The sequence below is a fragment of the Mustelus asterias genome, chromosome 16 (assembly GCF_964213995.1).
Source record: "Mustelus asterias chromosome 16, sMusAst1.hap1.1, whole genome shotgun sequence".
In the NCBI taxonomy this organism is placed as follows: domain Eukaryota; kingdom Metazoa; phylum Chordata; class Chondrichthyes; order Carcharhiniformes; family Triakidae; genus Mustelus; species Mustelus asterias.
Genome location: NC_135816.1, coordinates 43,261,795 through 43,283,213, shown reverse-complemented (window position 1 = coordinate 43,283,213; position 21,419 = coordinate 43,261,795). Strand labels below are relative to the sequence as shown.

At 42.6% G+C, this 21,419-nt stretch overlaps 1 protein-coding gene across 1 annotated transcript in view; it reads right to left on the bottom strand.

The window, feature by feature from the left end:
* Positions 1-20,399, bottom strand: part of slc23a1 (solute carrier family 23 member 1) — an 80,279-nt gene extending 59,880 nt beyond the window's left edge. Inside the window, exon 1 of the mRNA XM_078231032.1 lies at positions 20,296-20,399. Within this exon, the coding sequence (XP_078087158.1) occupies positions 20,296-20,328 (33 nt within the window). The 5' untranslated portion in view covers positions 20,329-20,399. The remainder of the gene's footprint in view (positions 1-20,295) is intronic.
* Positions 20,400-21,419: the final 1,020 nt, after the last annotated feature.

The following is a 21,419-nucleotide window of genomic DNA, read 5'->3' as shown; positions in this document are numbered from 1 at the left end:
ATGTTATCAAGCTACCATGATTCATTCACATTTAAGAGGTGTTGCAAGAAGAGGCTGAACTGGATAATTGTTCACTAACTGCAAGAGATGCTTTGCCAATGACATCTGCGCTGTATCATGCATTATTTGTCTACCTTTAAACAACTTGTTATTTTTGTCTGATTCACTGAACAGATGATTAATATTAACACTTCCACACAACAAAAAAAGACATCTGAAATCAAGGTGCAGTGGCATTTCTGGAAGGTGCTCTCCTCCTGCTGATGTAATGTCAATTTTAGAATAAAAATCAACGTGACTAACCAGCACTAACCAGTTATTGATATGTAAATCAGACAGAAACTGCCAGTGGCCACAAATCAGTTAAGTGCACATATCAGAAAGTGACTGCCTTGGTTGCCTTGAACAGCCAGAACTATATTACCTCAGAGATTCTCACCCCTGAAGTATATGGAATGGCACGAAATTGCTATACTTCCCAATTTTCTTTCCCTGTTCAGTTTTGTTTTTAACCACGCCAATGCAATTTCTTGTCTGAATTACTGTCAAACCATTTCTGAAATCAACTTAACAAGTGGGCTGTCATTCTCCCATCCCCCTGAGCTAATTTTTTTTGCATAGCGGACAGAGTTGCGCAGGGGGCGATGCGCAGGGTTTGTGCATGCGTTCGCACCCCGCTAGTGTCTCCCACCACCGGATTTCCGGCGCGGTCTGCTCCATATTCAAAATCGCTGGGGAGGCACGGCTAGCATTTAAATGAATTTTTAAATATCATTTGAATGCTATTAGTGGGCCTAGGACAGAATTCTCCAGGCCCGCTAGCCTTTCCTGCCTCGCCAGAGTGTTTCACCCCAGGTTGACCCCGCTGGAGTGAAGGGGGGAGCAATCAGAGTCCCCCAGGGGGTCAGGCGGTGGAGGGATGGTGCCCCCTGGGCATTGGCACCCTGGCAGTGCCAGCCTGTGCCCCCAGCACCGCCCGAGGGGCATGAGGCACTGCAGGAGGGGTGGGATCGGCTCTGCAGGGGTGAGGGGAGATTGGGACAGGACAGGACAGGATGGGGTTGAGGCTGACCCAGGAATGGTCATGGGGGCTGCGATCAGACTGTGGGGAGGTTAGGGGGCAGAACTTTGGGGATTGGGTGAATTTTAGCGATTGAGCTGGCCAGCAAACGGGAGGCTGACAGTTCGGGGCCACAGACATGTGCAGAGGCTGCTGATTTCAACCTCTCCAGCGAGAATAGGCACCGCCCCCTGAAATCTAATGATATTCACACTGATGGCCTCTGCATTGCACCGAGTGTGGGAGATTCGAGTGTGAACTCCCACTGAAAAAATCAGCATGAATTACTCGTTTTCCCATAAATTCAACACTTAGAATTATTTTGGAGAATTTGGCCTATGATGTCTCATTTCATCAGGTTTTAATGATATTAGTTAAGTTTCTCTCATTCTCAGCTTCCTCTCTATTTATTTATTTTTTATTCAGGTCATTTACACAAAGGGATTGGGAGCAATACGTTAGCATGGATTAAAGATTATTAATAACTGGGGCTTGTTCAGATTGGCCAGCTATAACTAACAGGGTATCAGAGAGAATCAGTACTTGGGCCATAGTTTTTTATAATCTATGTTAGTGGCTTAGGTGAGAGAACTAAGTCGAATGGATACAAGTTTGCTGATAATACAAAAGTTCCTTTCCCTCCACCTTTGTGAGGAGGATGCAAGGTGTCTCAGAGGGATATATATAGGTTGGGTGAACGTGTCCTTTTGTCCAATTAGAAAAGTAAAAAATTAAGCAGAATATTTGTTGAATGGTGCATTCAACAGAACCTGGTGCCCTTGAACGTAAATCGCAAAAAGTTTACATGCAGGTACAGCAGACAATTAGGAACGCAAATGTCATATCAGCAAGAGTAATTAGGTCTTACAACAATTACTGCAGGACACTGGGGGAGGTCACATTTGGAGAACAATGTGCAGTTTTGGTCTCTTTACCCAAGAAGGACACACTTGTCCTGGAGGAAGCACAATTAAGGTTCGTTAGACTGCTTCCTGGGGTGAGGGAATTGTCCTTTGTGGAAAGATTGAGTAGGCTAGACTTATATTCCTTGGCATTCGGAAGAATAATAGGTGATCTAATTAAAAACAGACAATTAAGGAACTGGGTACTGAAAATAAATGTTTTTTTCCTAACTGGGAAGTCTAATAAAGGATTGACCATGGAGAAATGTCTTCACTCAAACTGATTGTGAATCTTTGGACTCTATCCCAGACAGCTGTGGATGCCCAGTCGGCGATCAATAAATCTTTGGGTAAAAAGGGAATACGTCAAAGATAGAGTTGAGGCAATTCAGCCATTATCTTATTGACTCACTGAGCAAGCTCGAAAGGCAAATGGCCTCCTCCCAGTTTCTTCTGGTATTATGTATGATCAATGCTTATATAAATTTTGCATCAGATGTATGTTCGAAATACTTTGTTACAGATGCAAAGTAAGTTGATGGAGGCAGTGGCTTAGTTGTATTGTCACTGGACTAGGAAATCTGCTGTGCTTACTTGATCTGGCCTGTAAGTGACTCCAGACCCACAGCAGTCGTTGACTCTTAAATTCCCTCAGGGATGGGCACTAATTGTTGGCCCAGCCAGCAATATCCACCTCCCACAAACAAATAAAAAACTTCTGGTATCATATTACATTCAGCAAAACCTCGAGAGCCCACTTCAATTCCTGCCTGAAATCCCCCAGAGCTGAGAAAGAAGGGGCAAGGATTCCTCCATATGAATAATCTACTAAAAGGGATGTAATTGCTTCCAAAAGCCCTGAATGCATCAGTTCCCCGACTCACACGGCGACCCCAGCCTCATGTCACAGCTGCTCCAATCATCCCATAATGCACACAAGGTAAAACAAGCAAATGCCACAGAAGCTGAAACGATCCCAGTGTCCCATCCTTCCCATACACAATACCAGCTGAATCCCAAGTAACACCAGCCATCTTGATCAAAACACTAACCCTAACCTGCCACTGCAACTGGTGCTTCTAATACACCCAAGTTGGGATCCCTGTTGACAGAAATGAACACAGTTACTGAAATTTGGATTTAGCCAGTAGCTCACCAATGGAACCGTTGACCTGCAATCTCATGACAACAGCAGGCACTTTTTGAGTCTGACCACACCTTAAAATTGATACATTTCTGTAAAAAGGTCACCAAATGTTTATGGATCATCCTTGCCCTCAGCCGAGCACTTCAGCATTTCGTTAGATCTTAATGGCCTCAAGATTTACACTGGCCCTGAATTTTGGCAATGTGCCAAGATATATAACCCCATTCCTTAAAGTTTTCTTTGCCTACTGAAATTTATCTTGTGCTCCACAAGATCTGTCTTATTGCTTCGAAAGTGAAGAGCATCACACAATAAGATATTTTTTGAGACATCAACTCCCAGGTAAAATCTTTTGAACCAGAAAAATAAATCACGAGCCACAGACAAAACCTAGAGACATTTGCACGTTTGCAGAGGCTAGCAACCAGACAATGCACAACCCCTGCAACACAGGTTAATGTCATTGTCATGGCTACAATCACATGTAGCTCAAAACCATCCTCGCCACATTTGAAAAACCTATATAAATCAGGGACCCTCCCACAGAATCCTTGGGGACAGCCTGCAGTGCAGTAATCACATGGAACACAATCCAGTGGTTATTGGTAAAACAAAAAAAATGAGAAAGTCGCATGAAACCCAACAATTCTGAACCCTATCTTCTCTCCTCGCATAGGAAATATTTAAGGCACAATAGGAGAGAGGGTGAAGATGGGAGGGGGCTACTGACTTGCAATGCCAAGGCAACGGGCCAAGTGCTAGAAAATGGGATTATAATGGTTAGGTGGTTTGTCTTTGACTGGTGCAGGTGCAAATGGCCTTTTCTGTGCTGTATACATTTATGATAGCACTTGCCTGGATGAGTGCAGCTCCAACAACACTCAAGATGCTCAACACCATTCAGGACAAAGCAGCCTGCTTGATTGCTTCCCCTTCCACAAACATTCAATCCCTCCACCATGACAAACGGTGGCAGCCATGTGCACCATCGGTAAGATGCACTGCAGAAACTCACCAAGGTTTCTTAGGCAGCACCTTTCAAACCCATGACCATCTAGAAGGACAAGTGCAGCAGATAGCTAGGAACACCACCACCTGGAGGTTCCCCTCCAAGACACTCACCATCCTGGCTTGGAAATATTTTTCTGTTCCTTCACTGTCACTGGGTCAAAGTACTGAAACACGTTCCCTAACAGTGGTGTGGGTGTACCTACACCTCAGGGATAGCATCAGTTCAAGAAGGCAGCTCACCACCATCTTCTCAAGGGCAATAAATGCTGGCCTAGCCACCACACCCATATCCCAAACATTAAGAGCAACGATGGTTCACATGACCTGTAGTGGCCAGTTAAATACCCATACCCTACCCCCCTACCCTTCCCAGATGCAACATTTGACTTCCCTACCATTACCCATCAACTTTCGCCCATCACCCTCTAACTCATGCAGGGAATGTTGAAATCGTCTATCTTGGTGAAGAGCCCATCTCAATTACAATAGACATCCCTCTTCCCACGCACCCCCCACCCCCAACCACAATCCTTCTGACCTCCAGAATCTACCTGCTCTTCCTCATAGAATTGTAGCATCCTACAATGCAGAAGGTGGTCATTCGACCGATCTAGTCTGCACCAACGCAAACCCTGGTCCTATCTCCACACCCCATGCATTTGCCCTAGCTAGTCCCGTGACACTAAGGGGCAATTTAGCACAGCCAATCCACATAACCCACACACCTTTGGATTGTGGGAGGAATCCCACGCAGACACGGGGAAAATGTGCAAACTCCACACATCCCCTCAATGCACCTACAACTACCATCGCCAAACTCTCATCCTCCCTTTCCAACTGCCGGTTCTTCTGAGTATGCCCTTTAGGACTCTTCAAGTGACACACCAGGCTGCGCTCTCTGAGCCACTTTGCCTCCCCACCCATGTCCTTTCACACCTACACATGTTCTCTAACCCTCCCACCCGCCCCGGCACATGAGCAAGGAGCATCGTCCACCCCACTTTCCCAATCCAAACCAGCTCACACATTCAACAAACCTCCAGCATCTGTGTCCCCTACCACCACAAACACTATCTAGGCTTCCACACCCACCCCACCTCTTCATTCCTCTCATCCCCATATAACCCCACATCCCCCCATCCCAGGACAAAGCAACAGTACCTCCGACAGCCATTCACCTACAACTCGGAGATCGAAACCATGCAAGAAGCTGCTGCAACAACAACACCCACCTCCTGGAAGCTGCTGTGTCGACAGCATCCACTTCCTAGAAGCTGCTGCACTGAGAAGATTCATGTGCTTGATGCTTCACCCACTCAATGCTGCATGTGGTATTCCAGGGTCCGATTGCTGGAAGCATCCACCATCCCTTCCGATCTCAGTGAGTTACCCCAGACCTTTTTGCTGGCACATTTGACCTTAGCACACCACATTGATCCAGACGCTGGTGGTGCGGATGATTGCGTGGTGGGGGTGGGGAACAACTCCAGTCAGGCCTTCATCCGTTTCAAACAGTCCCAAGCCAGCCACTACCAGAAATGGTGACCCACCCTGATGGGCAAAAGTGCACATTCCCACCATCATTTTTTTGCCAGCAAGAAACCAACTTTTCAGCTCCCGCTACATTGGCCCCCTCTTCCCACCATTGAACTGGAGGAATCTAGAAAATTCCACCTCATGAATACGAACTAACTAAGCCAAATCCCAGACATTGTGCCTAATGTATGCACAACACACAAGAGGCAGAGTTTATCAAGAATTTGGAGGTAGGGAGCATTTAATCAGACAAGAGGGTGCCAGGTGGGGATTCTACCACCTACCCTCCTTTGCCCTGATTAAGTCCAGGACAGGAAGGCTTTTGGACATTCCTATCCTACTACCAAAGTGGGCAATTAATGCTTCATAAATCTGTGCTCTCAAAAGAAATACACCGAAAGGCAGTCTGTGTTTTCCTTGTTTGGATCTTGAAACATATAAATCTGCTGACATTAAGTCGACCCAAGCAAAATTACAAGCAATTATGTATGTGGATTTACACAGTGAATACTTAAGCAGGCAAGTTTGGCAGCTAAGCATTACAAGTAAAGCTACAGGAGATTAGTGAATGAACAGATAAAGCCTACAAAGAATAATTTACTCTTTCAAGGTTCAGATACTCTCTAAAAAGTATCCCAGCAAATGTTTCATGTACACAGAGGATTACATTCTTGTAAAAAGTCACCCGTTCTTATGCAAGCCAAGCTCTTATAGGCTCCATAAACCAAAACAAAAATACAATTGGAACTGATGACCCCAGAAAGTCTTCCAGCTTAAAACTTAAATCCATAAACAAGTTAAAAGGTCAAGGTGAGAAATGGCCTTTGGCCCACAAGATATATCCAACTAGTCAACTTGAGCAGCATGGTGGCACAGTAGTTAGCACTGCTGCTTCTCAGCACCAGGATTTGATTCCCAGCTTGGGTCATTGTCTGTGTGGAGTCTGCACATTCTCCTCGTGTCTGGATGGGTTTCCTCCGGGTGCTCTGGTTTCCTCCCACAAGTCTGAAACATATGCTGGTCAGGTACATTAAGGAAGAATTTTGCATGGCCAGTGTACCTGAACAGGCACTGGAGTGTGGTGACTAGGGGATTTTCAAAGTAACTTGTTCATGTAAGCCTACTTGTGACACTAATAAATAAACTTTAAACTCAACTCATTAAGCTTAGCTTCCAACTGCATCAAGAATTCCTCTATCCTCCATACGTTGCATGAGCCAGAAGATCATTTGGTTAAACTATTTTCTATCGCAAGATAAGGTTGGTCACTCATGATCAAATGTTTCAACATGAAACAGCAGTGTTGATGCACAATATTTAAACAACCTCTCCTTTTCTTTAAAACACATCTTTAGACTCCCCTCATTGAACAAGCTTTTGATCATCAATCCCAGTATCTCCTTATATGACTCACATTGTTTAATAATACACCAATGACACACATTGGGATTTTTGACTACACTAGTTGCACTGGGCAAATATAAATTGTGTTAAATCTTACTATTGTTTTAAAGCTCCATACTCATCCAGTGAACCTAGAAGTTTGTAAAGATTAATTGAGCACTGCTTTCAACTTCTTTGCATTGGCAAAGTGACTCCAAGAATGGCACAGGGGCACCACAGTGGCAAGCACTGCTGCCTCACAGTGTCAGGGACCCGGGTTCGACTCCCGACTTGGGTCACTATCTGTGTGGAAATCGCACATTCTCCCTGTGTCTGCGTGAGTTTCCTCCAGTTTCCTCCCACAGTCCAAAGATGTGCAGGCTAGGACAATTGGCTATGCCAAATTCTCTCTGTGTACCCGAACAGGTGCCTGAATGTGGCGACTCGGGGATTTTCACAGTAGCTTCATTGCAGTGTTAATGTAAAACTACTTGTAACTAATAAATAAACGTTTTACTTTAAGTTAATAGATTGGTTTCCAAAATGCTCAGCATAAGTGACTCCATGATTCACAACAAATGTTTGAAGTATGAAAATGCCTCGCAGCTTGAAATTAGGAGTTTTAATATTATTTATTGCAATGTAAAGGAGTACAAGTAATTTTCAAGACTTATTTCTTATATTTCTTGTGAACACCTCTGATAAGCTTGAATCATCATTCTTTCTGCTATCAGTAATACATCAGCATCATTAACCCCAGTGCTAGTACATTTTTAACCAAGTCATTTTATTAGTCCCAGCTGTTGCATAAAAGTGCTTGCAGACAAGCTCAAGTTTTCTTACTCATCCTATTATACTGCTTTTAACTGGAGAGCAAATTAACAATTACTGACTATACATTGTTTCAGGCCAATTACCTGTCTTCTCCAAATTAAATAATAATTATCAATTTACTCCAATTGAAAGCATTAATTTGACAAGACATTGAATACAGCTGTGTTCATCAAAACCATCTATCAATTATGTAAATATTCCCCCTGGGACACAAAAAAATCATCAGTTCTCCAACATCAATTAATTAATCATTTGGGAAGTGATGCCTTCACAATAAACAGCCCCACTGCAACTTTGTTCTTCTCTTATCATTCTAAAGGACCCAATTTTGTAAGCAGTAATGACAGTGAAACTGTTTGCATTTGCCTTCATTTCTCCTTTGAGTCTGCCAGAAGCTTCTGAAGTCTGCAAATGCTCACTTAAGCATGGAGGTCCAGATGTTATCGACGATTCTATGCTTCTCCATAGGGTGTGCTGCTGAGCTTCCCCCAGACTAAAAGCAATTCAAAATCATTGATCTGGCTAGAAACTTCACCTCTACATACAGTCACATTATAAAAACTCTGTTGAATGAGGTGTTTTTAACAGTTTTTTAAAAAGTTATTAGTTACTGTCACATAATTGGGTGCTCCAATTTTTTCCCCCACACTCCAAAGATGTGTGGGTTAGCCTGATTGGCCATGCTAAATTGTCCCTTAATGCCAGTGGGATTAGCAGAGTAAATACGTGGGGTTACGGGAAAAGGGCCTGAGTGGGATTGTTTTTGGAGCAGGTTCAATGGGCCAAATGGCCTCCTTCTGCACTGTAGTATTCCTATGAACCTTATTATCCATGAAACTTTCATTTCATATTTGTGAATGTCAAATTTCTCCATGATATGTAATCCCCCATATATTTGAATAATATTTCATTTAGAGTTTATGATATTTTACCAGCTACCTTAACCTCATGTTTGTGTCCCAATCCTACATTTCGCTATCTGTTAAACTTGAAATAATATGTGCAGGGATGATTAAATGTGAGGGAAATTCGATATGATTCAATTTGATTGGCTCCTTGCCCTGCTTGAAGGCATCAAGTCAGTTGTTGGATATCTGAGGTTCCTTTTGATTTGATGTCAGATTTAAACTGACATCAGGAAAGGGGAATTCTGCATCGCAGAGATCGCTTTCTTCAAGGTCAGCCGTGAGTAATGTTGTTCTACCACTAACCGTGAAATGCAGCCCACTAATTTTGCTGAAGACAATCTAAATCATTTCAAATCAATACATATTGAATTACTGCATAAAGAATAAGCATATTTATCCCCTCAATGCTTAGAAATTGTCAATGATGTATATATTTTAGATGTTCAATAGTTCACCATCTTAGGAGAAATCTGAACACACCCATGAGTGCATTTAATCTTGTTAACAGATAATTGATTCACCTTTTTTCTGAACTGCGGATGAATTCTTGCTCAATAGGTCTGTGTTCAATGTTTTATATTTCTTTTGCATAAATTTTAAAAATATTCTTCTGCATCCCTAACTATTCTCCCACTAACAACCTTTCAATAAATGAAGCTGAACAAACACATTGGACACAGAATAGAAGCACATGTTTTAAATATAGTAAATTGGGATGTTTATTTATATTGTCATTCTGGCTACAAAGATGCAAAAAAATTCACACAATGTATTAAAAATCTGAATGCGAGAAGGGTGAGCATCATCAGATAGGAGGAATGTAATATGTGAAAATTGTGCACCAGATTTAAGACAGCATGGCCCCAAAGTGCCTCTGTGATACACTTAGACAACATTCAGGATTGTGAAGAACCTATTGTTCGCTCCTCTGCCTGCCTCCTACTCCAGCCCCACAAAATCAAAAGGACAGAAAACAAAACAACATAGATAGATCTTTGCTCTCTCAGGGAATCAAAAGATATAGGAAGCAGGCAGGAAAGTGGAGTTATAGACCAAGATCAGCCATGATCATATTCAATGGTGGTGCAGGCTTGACAGGCTTCTCCTGCTTTTCTAATGTTCTTGTAGCGCATGAAGAAAACCTCAAACAGTAAGTAACCTTATTTTCCCTCACATCAGCTCAATGGGCCATATGATCTACCCTTGCTCATATTTCTTGTGTTCTTAAAATGGAAAGAATAGAGTAAATACATGGGGTTACAGGAAAAGGGCCTGGGTGGGATTGTTTTTGGAGCAGGTTCAATGGGCCAAATGGCCTCCTTCTGCACTGTAGTATTTCTATGAACCTTATTATCCATGAAACTTTCATTTCATATTTGTGAATGTCTTGACTTACCTAAATAAGTGCCATTCTAAAAACATTCAAGAAGCCCTATGCCATTCTGGACAAAACATCCCATTTGATTGGCATCTCATCAACTACCTTGACCATTCACTCCATCCAATACCAATGCACAATGGCAGCTGTATGTACCATCTACTAGATGGCACCGCACTAGTTCACTAATGGTTCTTCAACAGTACCTTCCAAATCTAGTGACTTCTACCACCCAGAAGGGCAACAAACATCAGGCCAATGGGAACTAAGTGACTGGCAAGTTTCCCTCCATGGCATTTCCATTCTGACCTGGAAAAGTGATGCTGTTGTTCCATTGTTGCTGGGTCAACACTGTGGTAATCCCTACCTAATGGCACATCTTCACCACATGAGCTACAGTTGTCCAAGAAGGAAGCTCATCACAAATGTCTCTAGGGGAATAAGGGATTGGCAATAACTGTTGGCCTTGCCAGCGATGCTCACATTTACGTGAATGAATAGAAAATGTCAGGAATTTACCTGTCATCATCCAGGAATCTATATAATGTTGCACATGTCATGACAGATACTCTCAGTATACTGATTGCTTCCAAGGAACTGATTTCCTTGGTCAGCACAACAATAGCAACAGAAACAACATTTCTACCAAATGCAACAGGAATTTCATATGGCCTGATGTACTCAGCTAAATATTGGTGCTTCTTTGACCACATCTTTTCATTGCAAATATGTGATAGACTTTTTGTTTGTTTGGTTCTTTATAACATTTGAACAGACCCATAGTTCCCTTCAGACTGACAGGGTTGTACAGCCTTCATGTGTAGCCTTCAGGTGGAGACTTCAGTATCAGCTTCAATGGTTAGCCCTCTTGACTCTTCACTAAAATATTCCAGGTTCAAGTCCCATTCCAGGGTGTGAGCACAAAACTAAAGCTGACACTCCAATGCTGTAGTCGGAGGAAGTGCTGCACTGTAGGAGGTGCCAATTTTGGATGAGATGTTAAACATTTGTCTCTTTGGGTATTTGTAAAAGGTTCCATCAGCAGCTGGGGTGTAATGGTGTCCTGCCTAATATTTATCCTTCAATCAACATCACAGAAACAAATGATCTAGTCACTTGTATGTGAAGATTTGTTGCATGCAAATTGGCTGCTGCATTTTCTTTCCTATATTACAAAAGTGACTACACTTCAAATGTACTTCATTTGCTGTAAGTACACTGGGATTCCAGTGGTCATGAAAATAACTTGCTAAAAATGCAAGCATTTATTTTATATTGATTTTTTTTTTTTCCTATGTTCTGATATCATTGGTTTTTTATGCAATGCTATTTGTGTATTGCTTCTTACAACATGCCAAAAAGTTAATTTCTCTGTTAGGTTTTATGAACCAAATAAAGATCCTTTGTTGAAAGATATAAACAGGTCAGAGAGGATATCAAGTTCCTCTCAGCATCTTTTTTTTTACATCTGGAATCATCAGAATTAACTCCAAGTTAAACAACAATGCCAAAATACATCTGCTAGAAATGTTAAAAGAACCAACATTAGTCCATTATTTTTATAGATTTTTCTATAACTTCTTGGCTTGAAGTAAAAAACAGACTACAGCTGCTCCTACCAATAAACTTGGTCAGTAATTGTCACTGGAGGTTGAATTCAATTTAAAGCATATTATTTTCCCTCTTTGGCAGTCATTTTGATGTGTTGTCATGTAATAGTAAACTTTTATTGGGGAAGGGAAAGAGAGGCATTATTTTTAAGCTAATCACCAAATGGTTTCAGAAGTAATAAATAAAAATCCATTGTCCTTGCAAGTAATTGTAATAAAATATACAGCGGGCAGCGTCTGGAGCGGGCAGTGGAGTGAGTGGGAAGCAGAGTGAGAGCTGTAAGGGCTTTGGCTCGCAGGGCTTAGGCGGAAACGGGCAACACAGGACAGGTTTAAATTCATTCTGTTACCCTTTAATTTCGAATCCTTGTTCTTTCCCAGTGCACTCTGAGGAAGGGGAAAAAGGTTTCAGTGTTCCATTGGAGCAATTATTTTTCTTTGTAGCAGTAAGTTTTATATGGAGGGGATGGAAGTGAAGGCAGTGCAATGTACCGCCTGCAGAATGTTTGAGGTGAGGGACACCGTCAGTGTCCCTGCTGATTACACCTGTGGGGAGGTGCACCCATCTGCAGCTCCTCCAAGACCGCGTTAGGGAGCTGGAGCTGGAGTTGGATGAGCTTAGGGTCATCAGGGAGGCAGAGAGACCATAGACACAAGCTTCAGGGATATAGTTGCTCCAGGGAATGAAAATAGATGGGTGACAGTGAGAGGGGCTGGGAGGAAGCAGTCGGTGCGGGGATCCCCTGTGGTCGTTCCCCTTAGCAACAAGTATTCCACTTTGGATACAGGTGAGGGGGGCGACCTACCAGTGGTAAGCCGCAGTGACCAGATCGCCAGCGCTGAGTCCGTCCCTGTGGCTCAGAAGGGAAAGGGGGAGAGCGGTAGAGCTATAGTTATTGGGGACTCGTTTGTTAGAGGGATAGATAGGAGGTTCTGTGGCAACAAGAGAGACTCACGGATGGTATGTTGCCTCCCGGATGCCAGGGTCCGTGACATCTCCGACCGTGTCTTCAGGATTCTAAAGGGGGAGGGGGAACAGTCACAAGTCGTGGTGCACGTCGGCACCAAAGACATAGGTAAGAGAGGGGACGGGGACTTAAAACAGGAATTCAGGGAGCTTGGGTGGAAGCTGAGAGCCAGGACAAAACAGGTTGTCATCTCTGGTATGTTGCCGGTGCCACGGGATAGCGAGTTGAGGAACAGGGAGAGAGTGCAGTTAAACACATGGATGCAGGGATGGTGTAGGAGGGAGGGTTTCAGCTATGTGGATAATTGGAACACTTTCTGGGGAAGGTGGGACCTGTACCAACAGGACGGGGTGCACCTGAACCAGAAGGGCACCAATATCCTGGGAGGGAAATTTGCTACGGCTCTTCGGGGGGATTTAAACTAATTTGTCAGGGGGATGGGAAAAGGAGTTGTAGTCCAGAGGTCAGTGAGTGTAGTGAGGTACTGGGAAGGGTATCATGGTCAAAGGTGGGTACCAGCAGACAAGAAGGTGGGTTGAAGTGTGTCTACTTCAATGCAAGGAGCATCCGAAATAAGGTAGGTGAACTTGGGGCGTGGATTGGCACTTGGGACTACGATGTTGTGGCCATTACGGAGACATGGATAGAACAAGGACAGGAATGGTTGTTGGAAGTTCCGGGGTATAGATGTTTCAGTAAGTGTAGGGTAGCTGGTAAAAGAGGTGGAGGAGTGGCACTGTTAATCAAGGAGAGTGTAACGGCTGCAGAAAGGCATTTCGAAGGGGATCTGCCTACAGAGGTAATATGGGCTGAGGTTAGGAATAGGAAAGGAGCGGTCACGTTGTTAGGAGTTTACTATAGGCCCTATTATAAACCTTCCAAATATTGATTGGAACCTTTATAGGTCGAATAGTTCGGATGGGGCAGTTTTTGTGCAGTGTGTGCAGGAGGGGTTCCTGACACAATATGTGGATAAGCCGACAAGAGGTGGGGCCACATTGGATTTGGTAATGGGAAATGAGCCGGGCCAAGTGTTGGATTTGGTTGTGGGAGAGCACTTTGGAGATAGTGACCACAATTCGGTGTCTTTTGTTATTGCAATGGAGAGGGAGAGGGCCATACGGCAGGGCATAGTTTACAATTGGGGAAGAGGTAATTATGATGCAATCAGGCGGGAATTAGGAAGCATAGGATGGGAACAAAAATTGTCAGGCAAAGGCACTAATGATAAGTGGAACTTTTTCAAGGAACAAATACTGCATGTCCTTGATAGGTATGTCCCTGCCAGGCAGACAGGAAATGGCCGAGTGAGGGAACCATGGTTCACAAAAGAGGTGGAATGTCTTGTCAAGAGGAAGAAGGAAGCGTATGTTAGGTTGAGAAAACAAGGTTCAGTTGGCTCGATGGAGGGTTACAAGTTAGCAAGAAATGAGCTGAAAAAGGGGCTTAGGAGAGCTAGGAGGGGGCATGAGAAGTCCTTGGCGGGTCGGATCAAGGAAAACCCCAAGGCTTTTTACTCTTATGTGAGGAATAAAAGAATGACCAGGGTGAGGCTGGGGCCGGTCAAGGACGGCAGTGGGAATTTGTGCATGGAGTCAGAAGAGATAGGAGAGGTGTTCACCAAGGAGAGGGGCCATGTTTGTGAGGAAGAGAAGGTGTCACAGGCTGATAGGCTGGAGGAAGTAGATGTTCGGAGGGAAGATGTACTAGCAATTTTGAATAAACTGAAAGTTGATTAGTCCCCTGGGCCTGATGAAATATATCCTAGGATTCTTTGGGAGGCAAGGCAGAGTCTTTGGCATTGATCTTTGCGTCCTCACTGTCCACGGGGGTGGTGCCAGAGGACTGGAGAGTGGCGAATGTGGTTCCTCTGTTTAAGAAAGGGAATAGAAATGACCCTGGTAATTATAGGCCGGTTAGTCTTACTTCGGTGGTCGGTAAGTTGATGGAAAAGGTCCTTAGGGATAGGATTTACGACCATTTAGAAAGATGCAGCTTAATCCGGGATAGTCAGCATGGATTTGTGAAGGGCAAGTCTTGCCTCACAAATTTGATAGAATTTTTTGAGGAGGTAACTAAGTGTGTAGATGAAGGTAGTGCAATTGATGTCATATACATGGATTTTAGTAAGACGTTTGATAAAGTCCCCCACGGTCGGCTTATGAAGAAAGTAAGGATGTGTGGGACGGAGGGAAGTTTGGCCGATTGGATAGGTAACTGGCTATCTAACAGAATGATGTGGAGATGCCGGCGTTGGACTGGGGTAAGCACAGTAAGAAGTCTCACAACACCAGGTTAAAGTCCAACAGGTTTATTTGGTAGCAAATACCATAAGCTTTCGGAGCAATGCTCCTTCGCCTTCTGTGTCTGTGCCCTGTTTGAGAACAGAGACTACTCCATCTGACGAAGGAGCATTGCTCCGAAAGCTTATGGTATTTGCTACCAAATAAACCTGTTGGACTTTAACCTGGTGTTGTGAGACTTCTTACTGTATCTAACAGAAGACAGAGGGTGGTGGTGGATGGAAAATTTTCGGACTGGAAACCGGTTACCAGTGGAGTGCCACAGGGATCAGTGCTTGGTCTTCTGCTATTTGTCATTTTTATAAATGACTTGGAGGAGGGGGCTGAAGGGTGGATCAGTAAATTTGCTGATGACACCAAGATTGGTGGAGTAGTGGATGAGATGGAGGGCTGTTGTAGGCTGCAAAGAGATATAGATAGGATGCAGAGCTGGGCTGAAAAATGGCAAATGGAGTTTAACCCTGACAAATGCGAGGTGATTCATTTTGGTAGGACAAATTTAAATGTGGATTACAGGGTCAAAGGTAGGGTTCTGAAGAATGTGGAGGAACAGAGTGATCTTGGGGTTCATATCCATAGATCTCTGAAGGTTGCCACTCAAGTGGATAGAGCTGGGAAGAAGGCCTATCGTGTGTTGGCGTTCATTAACAGGGGGTTTGAGTTTAAGAGCCGTGGGGTTATGCTGCAACTGTACAGGACCTTGGTGAGACCACATTTGGAATATTGTGTGCAGTTCTGGTCACCTCACTACAAGAAGGATGTGGAGACACTGGAAAGAGTGCAAAGGAGATTTACCAGGATGCTGCCTGGTTTGGAGGGTAGGTCTTATGAGGAAAGGTTGAGGGAACTTGGGCTTTTCTCTTTGGAGCGGAGGAGGTTGAGAGGAGACTTGATAGAGGTTTATAAGATGATGAGGGGGATAGATAGAGTGAACGTTCAAAGACTATTTCCTCAGGTGAATGGAGCGGTAACTAGGGGGCATAACTATAGGGTTCATGGTGGGAGATATAGGCAGGATGTCCAAGGTAGGTTCTTTACGCAGAGAGTGGTTGGGGTGTGGAATGGACTGCCTGCAGGGATAGTGGAGTCAGAAACTTTAGGAACATTTAAGAAGCTATTGGATAGGCACATGGAGTACTTCGGGATGATAGGGAGGAAATAGCTTGATCTGGGTTTCAGACAAAGCTTGGCACAACATTGTGGGCTGAAGGGCCTGTTCTGTGCTGCACTGTTCTATGTTCTATATCAGATTAGTTTTATTCTGTAGTGCAGGTGAATGGCATTACCTGTTATAAAGAAATACAATTCAGTAAGGGATAGTTGTGTGATTTGTCCTACAGATGGGAGAAATGATACTGGATTCATGCACTGGGGCAAGAGTGCTGAGCCATGGCTAACAGCGAAAAAACAAATTGAAACGGAAAACTGAAGAAAAGAATGTAACATCTTGTTACTTTGCCATAAGAAATAAAGAGAAACTTAATGAGAAAGTACAGGTAAGTCGGATTCAATTGGGAACTCCTAACATGGAGCTGGCAGTGGCAGAGGTACAATGAGCCAAATAAACTCCTTTGGAACTCAAAGTTTTTGGTCCAATGCCCATCTCTTTGGCAGCCATTGAACGTGACCTCTGTAGAACTTTTTTAGACTGGATTTAAGCAACTTTAAACCCAAAGCTAGTCTTCATTTGCAGAACTCAGTCAGCATACATCCAAATTAAGGCAAATTGAGTTCTTGCTAATTGGTTGTCTTTGACTGTTTTGCTAACTCAGACTGCAATCAATCTAAGGCTCTGCAATCAATCCAATTTGTCACCAAGAACATTCAGTTACTATCAATGAACAATCAGTTTTAAACATTGGGTCTTTGCCACATAGAGATGACCAATTTTAAACTATTCTGTTGTGTCAGAATATAAAATGAAAATGGTTTTGGAATCAAATCAATGCTAAACTCCCAGTTAATGAAAGAAATTGCACCCACATCAAATATTAACCTAGTTTTAGCACGAACTCTGATCTCCATCTCTACCTTTCACCGCATTGTGTGAGGAAAATATCACTATACTAATGCCTGACCAGTTGCCAATCATGTCAGCATCAGATTGCCATATTGAATGTGTCAATATTTTCTTTTGCTTTTGTAGCTGCAATGAATCATGACAAAAAATAAGACTGGAAGCTGATTTTGCCTTCGTGCAGTTGTATTTTGGAATTCACAAGAAAATATGTTAGGACTATTAAAGTTTTTCTTTTATTTATTCATGGGATTTGGATGTTGTTGGCAAGGCCAACATTTGTAGTCCATCCCTTATTGCCTTTGAACTAAATGTCTTGCAATGTCATTTCAGAAGGCAGTTAAGATGCAGCCACATTGCTGGCTGTGAGTATGGAGTCATATGTAGGTCAAGGCCAGGTAAAGATGGCAGATTTTCTTCCCCTAAAGGATGTTAGTAAACCAGATGGGGTTTTCCAATTATAGTTTTATGGTCACCATTACTAAGACTAGCGTTCACTTAAATTCCACCAGCTGCTGTGGTGGGATTTGACCCCATGTTCCCCAGAGCACTAACCTGGGACTCTGGATTATCAGTCCACTGACATTAGGGTGGCACGGTGGCAGAGTGGCTAGCACTGCTGCCTCACAGCACCAGAGACCTGGGTTCAATTCTGACTTTGGATCACTGTCTGTATGGAGTTTGCACATTCTCCCCGTGTCTGCGTGGGTTTCCTCGGGGTGTTCCAGTTTCCTCCCACAGTCCAAAGGGGCGCAGGTTAGGTTGATTGGCCATGCTAAATTGACCTAGAGTCGAGGGATTAGCAGGGTAAACATGTGGGGTTACGGGAATATGGCCTGGATGGGATTGTGCTCGGTGCAGACTCGATGGGCCGAATTGCCTCCTCCTTCACTGTAGGGATCCTATGATTCTGTGATTACATCCCCAACTCCCCACAAAGTGTTTTCAATGGTGCACTTGTAAAAGCCTGTAAAGCTGCAATTCATTTTGTGTATTAATAAATGAAAATAACAAGAACACATGTTGATAGAAATGTTTTGTTTCAAAAGTTTTTAAGTTTGATGTAATTCCCTGAATATCAGAAAATTGGGCCCAAAAAGTCAATTGGCATGGATTTTACAGTTAACAAACAGAGCCTGCCATTCATTAAACTTACACTTTTCCACAGGATTTCAGACTTTCCTTAACTCAGTCTGACAGAAGAATTTTTACTAAGACATGCAGAATCTGAACTAGGAAGTGTAACTTAAGATCATAACATTACATTAGAATATAATTCAATCCCAAATATTGTGTATAAAGAGCAAAGTAAAGAGATGGAACAAAAGATGGGATCGAGAGAGAACACGAGAGAGTGATTAAAGAGCCAGAAAGAAAAAGTAAAAGGTTTTTTTGCAGATTTTAAAACTTTCAGTTACTAAAATCTAAAGGATTAACATTCCACACTTGTAATGGTTAATTTTCATTGGTACAGAGGTTGTTTGACAGTAACTAAGATTTATCACACTGTTAAATATTTACTTACACTGGAAGGGACAAGCTCTACCTTTTTCTGACATGCTTAGTAGGCATCTATCATGCAAGCACCACAATGTTATCTTGTCCATGTCTTTCAAAGTATCTTGGGGAAGCTTTTGGAGGCGAAAGGGCTCGCAAACTGCAATTTCCTGATTCCTGCATTTAACTGCATCTGTGCAGTCATCAATAGTTGCTCATCTGATTTACTTTTTTAGTAATGGTGAATGCTGATAACCTCACCGTTATTTCTACTACAAAATCTGAGCCATAAGTCATTGACCATTTGCTGAAAGGAAGTTACTTAGTAAGAAGTCTCACAACACCAGGTTAAATTCTAATAGGTTTATTTAGTATCACGAGCTTTTGGAGCACTACTCCTTCATCAGGTGAGTGAAGAGGTGGATTCACAAACAAGGCATATATAGACAGAGACTCAATTGCAAGATAATGGTTGGAATGTGAGTCTTTACGGGTAATGAAGTTTCTACAGGTACAGACAATGCGAGTGGAGAGAGGGATAATCATGTGAGAACACCACTCATCAGGTACACAGAACATACTCATGCGACTCGGCCAATGTTGTCTACCTCGTATGCTGCAGTAAAGGATGTCCCAAGGCGTGGTATATCGATGAGACCATGCAGACGCTACGACAATGGATGAATGGACACCGGGTGTCAGGCAGGAGTGTTCCCTTCCTGTTGGGGAACACTTCAGCAGTCAAGAACATTCAGCATCCAACCTTCAGGTAAGCATTCTCCAAGACTGCCTTCAAGACATACGATAACGCAGAATCGACAAGCAGAAACTGATAGCCAAGTTCCGCACACATGAGAACGGCCTCAACCAGGATCTTGGATTCATGTCACACTACACGTAACCCCCACCATTTGGCCTGGGCTTGCAAAATCTCACTAACTGTCCTGGCTTGAGACAATTCACACCTCTTTAACCTGTGATTATCCCTCTCTCCACTTGCATTGTCTTTACCTGCAGAGACTTGATTACCTGTAAAGGAGCAGTGTTCCAAAAGTTCATGATACCAAATAAACCTGTTGGACTTCAACCTGGTGTTGTGAGATTTCTAACTTAGTCCAATGCCGGCATCTTCACATCATGAAGATTACTTAGAGCGAGCAAAATAGTTGAAACATTATTAATACTTTAAAACATCCAGAAACTTTATACCATTTGATTCATTTGGTTAATTCCTGAAATAGTTTACGTTGAGAAATATTGACTGCTTTGTTTATCTGCTTTTTCGTAATATTGGAACATTTCAAAATGCATTTGAAAATATTAGATAAGGTAAAATGTGTACACTTTGCATGCTGCAGCAGGTACTTGCTGTTCTCAAATGAATCACTCTTGGCACCAAATGATTTCATTTAAACGTGATTCCAAATGTCATCTTGACACATCGCCTTTTCTTTTTTGCAACTATTGTTTTGACATACCACATCTCCAAGATAAACAAGACTTCCAAATAAATCCACATTCCCAGGTAACATATTAAATGATTTCCAACTGCAGTTCGGTTTGCTAAGCACATTTAATCTCATTCAAGTCGTACTTCTATATTACAGGCAAAGATCTGTAATTCTAAAAGCGCCAAATCACAAGACCTACAGTAAATGAGTTTGAATGCCATGCATTAATTTTGATTACATCCTCTAAATAAGTTTAGCTAATTTATGATGAAGGTTTCCAAACTCATTACCTCATGCTGGATCACCTCTGAAGTACTTTTCATTTTTTAGTTCAATCTCTATCCTTTTCAAATTGCGCCACAGTAAAGATCCAAAGTACCAATGAGCTTCAGTGAAAGCTAGGAAACACAGGGCATTGAAATTAGATGTAGACGCATTAAGTACTCAGAAAGAATGAGGAAGTTAATGATTTTTGCAATAATGTGAAGGACTTTAACCACTCAATGCAGAGTTCTAGTATCGCGAAGTGAAACTATAACCAAGATTATCTTTGGATAACTTTGTGGACTTTTCATAAAGATATGCATCAGTTATATTGACACAGGTGCATCTCCAAAATAAACTGTATTTGTATTCAAGAGTTTCAAACTAAAACACTGCAAATACTTCTGCTGGGATTCTAGCGAATATGCATAGAATTATTCTTGAAAATAACATAAATTAAAGTTGCCAAGTTTTATGTCGCCATTTTAATGGAAGTGTCTTCAAACACTTACCTGTCAGAGTAGACCTCCCACCACTGGGGGTACTGAGGAAGGGTTCACCTATGAGCCCTCAAATCTTGCAACATTTAATTTTAAACCAATTTTGGGGTAATTTTCCATTTTAACAGGTGTTTAACACCCAAACTGAGTTTTTTCAACTTGGACTTCCCTGTATATTTGTAGGTTACCCTCTCCGTGACATCCAGCTGCAAACATGGCTTTGGGTCATGATCTACTTGTCATTCATTCATTCCTCTTGTTTTTCTTGGTGCTGTGACAACTGGTTAGCAAATTCTACTTCTCAGCGTATGCATCAGTATCATCATGTTCATTTTCTGTGATGCTATAACTACTAGCCTAAATCCTACTGCATCAGGCCTTGGAACCACCATTCCAACCCAACCTTTGTGAACCCTTAATTCCACCCTTAATCACATTCTAATCCCCACCTCTACCCACTGACATTCAATCTCCGAGCTGTCCTTCACTTAGGGACAAAGCCATCATTGAATTTTAAAATACTCTGAACTGCACGAGGTTAAAATCATGATTAAACTATGTAAATATAAGAAGAAGGCAGAAAATGCATGGGGAACATCACCACCAGCAAGTTCCCCTCCAAGCTACACAACATCCTGACTTGGCACTAT